This window comes from Bison bison, unplaced genomic scaffold (genome assembly GCF_000754665.1).
Source record: "Bison bison bison isolate TAMUID 2011002044 unplaced genomic scaffold, Bison_UMD1.0 scf7180017864232, whole genome shotgun sequence".
NCBI lineage: Eukaryota > Metazoa > Chordata > Mammalia > Artiodactyla > Bovidae > Bison > Bison bison.
The window spans coordinates 1,730,234-1,737,935 of NW_011494804.1; the positions used below are offsets into that span (position 1 = coordinate 1,730,234).

The 7,702-nt window shown below is 43.7% G+C and overlaps 1 protein-coding gene across 1 annotated transcript in view; it reads right to left on the reverse strand.

Annotated features, from left to right (window-relative positions):
• Positions 1–890, reverse strand: part of LOC104993077 (protocadherin-8-like) — a 3,031-nt gene extending 2,141 nt beyond the window's left edge. The window contains 2 exon segments of the mRNA XM_010846179.1: positions 6–409; positions 744–890. Coding sequence (XP_010844481.1) covers positions 6–409; positions 744–890 — 551 coding nt within the window.
• Positions 891–7,702: the final 6,812 nt, after the last annotated feature.

Below are 7,702 nucleotides of genomic sequence, written 5' to 3' on the forward strand. Positions count from 1 at the left end.
CCTGCAGCAGCACCAAGTCGGCGCACTGGGCACCGTCCGCGCGCGTCTGCAGCTCCACGCGGAAGGGGCTGTGGGGCTCGTCCAGGCACACGCTTTGCAGCCCTTTGGCGCCCACATCCTCGTCCACGGGCACCTCCAGGGCGATGCGCGTGCCCACCGCCGCGCCCTCGGACACCTCCACGGGAATCTGAGCCCGGGGGAAGCGCGGCGCATGGTCGTTGATGTCCCTCACCGACACCTCCACGTGCACCAGCCGGAACTGCTCCTGGGAGAAGCTGACCACGTTGAAGGCCAGCACGCACTGAGGGGCCTGGCCGCACAGCCGCTCTCGGTCCAGGCCCGCGTCCCAGACGGTCATCTTGTCGCCCTAGCGCAGCGAGCTGTTTATCAGGCGGAACCGACCCAGTACCTAGCGCTGGGAATTAAACAGGACGTGGTCACACAGAACACTGATGAAGGTGCTGGGGGCTTCTTCCTCATAGGTGTAGAAATTGACAGTTTCGATTCAATACCCTGACACCTGCAGCAGCCACAGAAGCAGCAGGGGCTCCAGTCCACCCCTGAGTAAAGTGTCAGCGGGGAATCTGAGCCTGCAGTGAGACATTCTTGGGCCTCACCCGCCCTTCTGAGCGCACAGTCAGGAGACACTTGCCTTCTTAAATACTTATGATCACTAAACCCTCTTCTGCTGTGTAATCGCTTTTCTCTGCCCTGGGCGCAAGCATGCTTCTTCTGAACCCTACCAGGGAGACTGCAGAGAGAAAAATATGCAAATAAGCCTCCACCGGAGCCAGTCCACAGTCTCCTGGCCTCCGGGTCTTGTTCCCTTGAAAGAGCTCGCAGGAGGGCCCGGGGAGCTGAACAGTGGCCAGGTCAATGCAGTAGGTCATTGAGATTCCTACAGTTTGCACTATAAAAATGCACCCCACTTGCTTTGCCAGCGTGCCAGGAGTCTCACTTTGACAGCCTGAGCAGGGGAGCCGCAGCCTCTTTATTCCTTCCTGAGCACTCATAGTCATCAGACAGAGGCACAGTTTCTATTCTGCTTCACCATTTTGAAACAAACGCATATATGTATCCTTCCCCACCCACGGTTATCCGTCTATACTGGGTTATCATTTCCTGTATTGAGAGATTGTAAGGGAACAGCTTCTTCAGAACCAGGCAGTGTCTAATCAGAAAAGCACGGTTTTCCAAAGTAATCAATTCTGAATAGCTTTTCCCTAGCCAAGAAACCATTAATGGCGAAATTTCCACCCCTTCCTCTCCTTTTATGTCAGTAATTGCTTATACATGAAGACTCAGTGTCGGTCAGGGAGGTTTGTCAACGACAAACCACTGTAAGGAATGGTTAAGGGTAAGAAAAAGATTTAAGGAAATATATTGCAGTCAGTCTTGTTAGAAAATTGCTATAGACCAATTATTTTTAAAAAGCCCTTGGCTGAAGAAAACCACGGGTGGCCTGATAGGCTGAAGGCTAAAGAAACATTAAACCATCTGTCTAAAGCACAACAGGCCTGTGTGAGGTTCCCTTTATGTGTGAAGTGTTCTAAATGCTAAACAGCCCCACATGGTAATGATGACATTGTTCCTCGTGCCATGGAGCTGTCATCAAGGCAGAGTGTTCTTTAACCAGTCATCTTGAATAAAATCAGTGAGCAGGCTGAGTTATTAATATGCCCAGGCTATTCTTGGCTCCTACATGTTCTGTAATGTTATTGATTCCTGCAGAGACATGTCAGTAAATGACTTTTTTTTTTTTTTCTATCTTACGAAGGAGTTGCACTTATCTTAGCACCAGGATCTGTGAACCCAGTTCTGAAACTGAGCCACCTTTGATGAGATAATTAATTTCCAGGGGTTTTAATTTAGTGGAGCATTTGGCAATGAGTCTAATTACAAGTACCAGCAACTGATAGAGAAGTACAGCGGGGAGCATGGGTTGATTTTCATCGGGTACTCTGAGATTCTGCAAAGAGAAAGAGCTTTGTTTTGTTTAGTTTTTTATAATTTTTTTTTATTGCAGTATAGTTGGTTTACAGTGTTGTGCCAATCTCTGCTGTTATAAAGTGACTGTTATACACATATAGACATTTTTTTAAAATATTTTTTCCATTGTGGTTTATCATGAGATATTGAATCTAGAAGGACTGGGAGTTTGGGATTAGCAGAGGTAAACTATTATACATATAATGGATAGACAACAAGATCATATTGTACTTTAGATTTTTTAAAGTTTGCTTTTTAAAATTCAGATGAGGCATTAATCTGAAGAAGGATACAACCCCCTTTCAGTTTAGTGAGACTAGATTTCTTGTAAGCCAGTATCTTCAATGATATTATGACAGTGTGCTTTCTGTCTTAGAACTGGGTATTTCAGTGAAGCATCTGGTTATTCTGCCTTTGGGTCTTGAAAACAAGAGGACCTGATCTCTTTACCCAACTTCTTAATTCCTATATGCACCTTACTGGAAGACTGAAAACCGATCCAACCCATGCCTTTTAAAAGGCACATGCTTTCATGCACTTTCGCCAGGAGAGGGACCCATTTAACCACAGTCCAAGTCTCTCTCACAGTCCCTGGCAGGCCTGGCCCTCGATAGTCTTCAGCTTTGTTGTTGCCATTCACGATCAGAAAAACTGCTCAGCATCCTGAAAATGAAGACTAGTCCATGACTCTATCTACCGAACATCAAAGACCCAGATAAAATATTTTAGAAGGCAGGAAATCATACACATTACCTCCACAATGCTAAACATCTGGCCACTTAATGTTTGGAAACATCCAGCTATGATGCTTAAATGCTTGATTGCATTTTCCCCACTTTTCCTCCAGCTGTTTGGCAGCAAGGAGACCATCTATGATAAGAAATGTGCTATATTGTCAGTGATTCATTATTAGTGTTAGCTTCACTTCCTAGTAAACAACCACCTTATTAAAACACTGCTTCATGAATGGAGGACAGCTGGAGTTTCAAGAAAGAGACATTTTCTGAGGCAAAAATCACTTCTGTGCCCATAGAGTGACACCCTGAATAATATAGAAACTGTATGATCTGTGCCCCTAGGGATATGTCATCCGGAAGCAGTGTTTACAGCCTTGAGCTCCGTGGTACTCTCACATTCCATTCTGTTGACTCTGTTAGATAAAAACCTGTCTCAATATTAAAAAAAAACATCATGGCAGAAATTTGCTTTCTGTTGCTTGTTTTCCCATTTGCCAGCATATTGCCAGACTCTAAGCCCATAAAATGTAGTTCTGATCTCTACTGGGTGCAAACGTGGATCAAAATAAGCAGTGCGACCAAGGGGACGGGCGCCACCACGGGAAGACCAAAATGTGAATAAAGCGGTGACTTGGTCCTCTTGCTCAGTTTGGTTTTAAAAGGGATGAAGGGGAGGATTTGGGTGGACCCCCTGCTGTGTTCGCTTTTGTTCTTGAAACAAAAGCACCAGACAGACGTGCTAGAGTTCCGCCCCCACCACCAAACGCCAGGAAACCAGACCTGTGAAACAGGGTCTGCATTCCAATCATTTTAATAAAAGGCTTTCTTTTTGGTTGAACAAGTAACACCAGTATCCCTGGAACGCTAAAACATGCTATATGAAGCTAAGGTCACTTTCACCATAAATGTGGGGGAAAACTGCCCCTAATTTAAATTAGTGCCTGGGCTTTTGCACCCTTTTGCACATTTCCCTTTTACTGTTACACAAAACCAGCGACATATGCTTAAGGGAGAGTTCCTAATATGAATATTTGGCTAGATCAAGGTGTCTACACGTCAGAAAAAGCATCAACTTTTATAGAACCTTGCACACACACTTCTGTGGCCCAGAAACCGTATCCGTGCCATTTAGAACAAATCACTCTGTGTACTACACTGAGACCCATTTTCATTTCTCAACTGAACAAACATTCTGGAGACGAATGAGCAAAACATTATCAAGTGCAATGTTTCTATCTTCAAGGAGCAACTTCTAGAAATTGAAGCTATGAAGACTGTTGGAGAGAAAACAAATCAACCTAACGGCTGAGTAGTTCTTTTTTTTTTTTTTTTTTGTCTTCCTGTTTTAAAAATCATACCTTGAAAAAACTGAAGTCATTCTTCAGCAGTGTGAGCCCCCCAGATTGAGAGTAACGGTTCTAAGCGCTGTCAGAAGAAGGTTCATTATCTCCCGTTCCTGTTACCCCACTGCATAATCAGTTTGTTATTAGGTCTTAACTGCACAGTCATTTATAAGAAAAGTCAGCAAATTGCTGGTCCTTTTTGGAAAATGATTTTCGGGAAAATAATTCAGCCCTGAATTCAGCCAAAATACTGTCCTCAAGCATAGCCTAAAAACAAATGATATTTATCAACTTTTTAAGTACTTTAACCTAGAGAAAATCACAGGGAAATGCTGTAGAGTAGCAACACTAATCACAAACTCCCCTTAAAGTAATCTTCACTTAGAGAAAAGTTTCCTGTAGGATCATTGTGTTAATAACGATATTATCCAAATTATGTAATCTTAAAATAGTGGATACAACTAGTTTTTAAATTGCTGATTTTATTAGTCTGATTCTATGAGGAAACTAGGGCTTCGCTGGTGGCTCAGAGGTAAAGAATTCGCCCACCAATGTGGGAGACGAGGGTTGTGTCCCTGGATCAGGAAGATCCCTTGGAGAAGGAAATGACAACCCACTCCAGTATTCTTGCCTGGAGATTTCCATGGACAGAGAAACCTGGCGGACCACAGTTCATGGGATCACAAGTCGCCACGACGTAGCGGCTAGACAGCAACAACATGAAGGAAATTAAATCAATGAATAATGGAAAATTGTTTACCTTTTGGGTTCAGGGATACCTTAATCCCCATATAAGCCAGAGAAATTAACTTTGGTACCTGACTTTGGTCACTGGCTCAAGGGCCATACTTTGCCTTCTTACTACCCTACAGGAAGGAAAACCCCCTCCTACTCAACAATGTTGCAAAGCAAGACAAGAATAAAAGAATATGGATTGAGAAGCAACTTTTCATCTGTCTTATTTTAACTTCATCTCTCTTCCTCTTACCTAAATCTTTCTATTCCTACCCTATAATAAAGCCTACGACCACCAGTAATCAGAACACTTTGAGGTCCTTTATCAATAGATATTTGATCAAGTATCAGTGACATAATAAAGCTCACAGTCTTGTAGAAGAAAATGTTGCTGTTGTTTAGTTGCTAAGTCATGTACAACTCTTTTGTTACTCCATTGACTGTAGCCCACCAGGCTCCTCTGCCCATGGGATTTCCCAGGCAAGAATACTGGAGTGGGTGGTCATTTCCTTCTCCAGGGCATCTTCCCAACTCAGGGTGTCCCCTGCATAGCAGGCAGATTCTTGACCACTGAGCCACCTGGAAAAGAAAATAGTTCAACATTATAAAATAAACCAGAAGAGTTCAGAGGAGACATGGTGCCAGATAATGTGGAGAAAGTTATAACAAATGCAACAAGGAAGAGGTCGCAGACTTGACAGGTAAAATCACAGTCAACCAGAACTACCAGGGATGCAGAGAACCTGGGAGTGTTGTTCCAAGCTGTAAGGAGAGGCAGGCACAAAAGCCTTCGCTGGGCACTGAGTATACCAGTCGGTTGGAGTGGATGGCTTTAGGAGAATAAGCTTGAATGGGTGGCACAGCTGAGGAGAACCTTGATGCTAAGCTGAAGACTTTAGACACTTTTAAAGGAGCAGCGAGAAAACACGGAAGTTTGTGGGGAAAGAGCAGCAACCTTGAATACATATCAACAATGATATGTAATCTATTACTGTGTGTGTGAGTTGTTCAATTGTGTCCAACTTTTTGCAACTTTCCTGTAGTCCATCAGGCTCCTCTGTCTACGGGATTCTCCAGGCAAGAATACTGGAGTGGATTGCCATTCCCTCCTCCAGAGGATCTTTCTGACCCAGGGATCGAACCCTGGTCTCCTGCATTTCAGACAGATTCTTCACCGTTTGAGCTACAGGGAAGTCGCATTCTATTCCTGTAGTTCCCCCTAACTAAGGATCATTATGTTCCAATACCCCTCGATGCGTGAAATCACAGAGAGTACTGTTAAGTTTTTTGCTATACATACAGCCTCAGTTCAGTTCAACTCAGTCGCTCAGTCATGTCCGACTCTTTGTGACCCCATGGTCTGCAGCACGCCAGGCCTCCCTGTCCATCACACATCCATCAAGTCGGTGATGCCATCCAGCCATCTCATCCTCTGTCTTCCCCTTCTTCTCCCGCCTTCAATCTTTCCCATCAGGGTCTTTTCCAATGAGTCAGTTCTTCACATCAGGTGGCCAAAGTATTGGAGTTTCAGCTTCAGCATCAGTCCTTCCAATGAATATTCAAGACTGATTTCCTTTAGGATGGACTGGTTGGATCTCCTTGCAGTCCAAGAGACTCTCAAGAGTCGTCTCCAACACCACAGTTCAAAAGCATCAATTCTTCGGCATTTAGCTTTCTTTGTAGTCCAACTCTCACATCCATACATGACAACTGGAAAAGCCATAGCTTTCACTAGACAGACTTCTGTTGGTAAAGTAATGTTTCTGTTTTTTAATATGCTGCTAGGTTGGTCATACCTTTTCTTCCAAGGAGCCAGTGTCTTAATTTCATAGCCGCAATCACCATCTGCAGTGAATTTGGAGCCCCAAAATTAAAGTCTGTCACTTTTCCCCATCTGTTTGCCATGAAGGGATGGGACCAGATGCCATGACCTTAGTTTTCTGAATGTTGAGCTTTAAGCCAACTTTTTCACTCTCCTTTTTCACTTTCATCAAGAGACTCTTTAGTTCTTCTTCATTTTCTGCCACAAGTGTGGTGTCATCTGCACATCTGAAGTTATTGATATTTCTTCCAGCAATCTTGATTCCAGCTTGTGCTTCAGCCAGCCCAGCATTTCTCATGATGTACTCTACATATAAGTTAAATAAGCAGGGTGACAGTATACAACCTTGACATACTCCTTTCCTGATTTGGAACCAGACTGTGTTCCATGTCCAGTTCTAACTAGTGCTTCTTGACCTGCATACAGATTTCTCAGAAGGCAGGTTAGGTAGTCTGGTATCCCCTTCTCTTTAAGAATTTTCCACAGTTTGTTGTGATCCACACAGTCAAATGCTTTGGCATAGTCAATAAAGCAAAGTAGATGTTTTCCTGGAACTCTCTCGCTTTTTTGATGATCCAGTGGATATTGGCAATTTAATCTCTGGTTCCTCTACCTTTTCTAAATCCAGCTTGAACATCTGAAAGTTCATGGTTCACGTATTGCTGAAGCCTGGGTTGGAGAATTTTGAGCATCACTTTGCTAGTGTGTGAGATGAGTGCAATTGTGCAGTTGTTTGAGCATTCTTTGGCATTGACTTTCTTTGGGATTGGAATGAAAACTGACCTTTTCCAGTCCTGTGGCCACTGCTGAGTTTTTTAAATTTGCTGGCATATTGAGTGCAGCACTTTCACAGCATCGTCTTTCAGGATTTGAAATAGCTCAACTGGAATTCCATCACCTCCACTAGCTTTGTTTGTAGTGATGCTTTCTAAGGCCCACTTGACTTCACATTCCAGGACGTCCGGCTCTAAGTCAGTGATCACACCATTGTGATTATCTGGGTCATGAAGATCTTTTTTGTACAGTTCTTCTGTGTATTCTTGCCACCTCTTCTTAGTATCTTCTGCTTCTGTTAG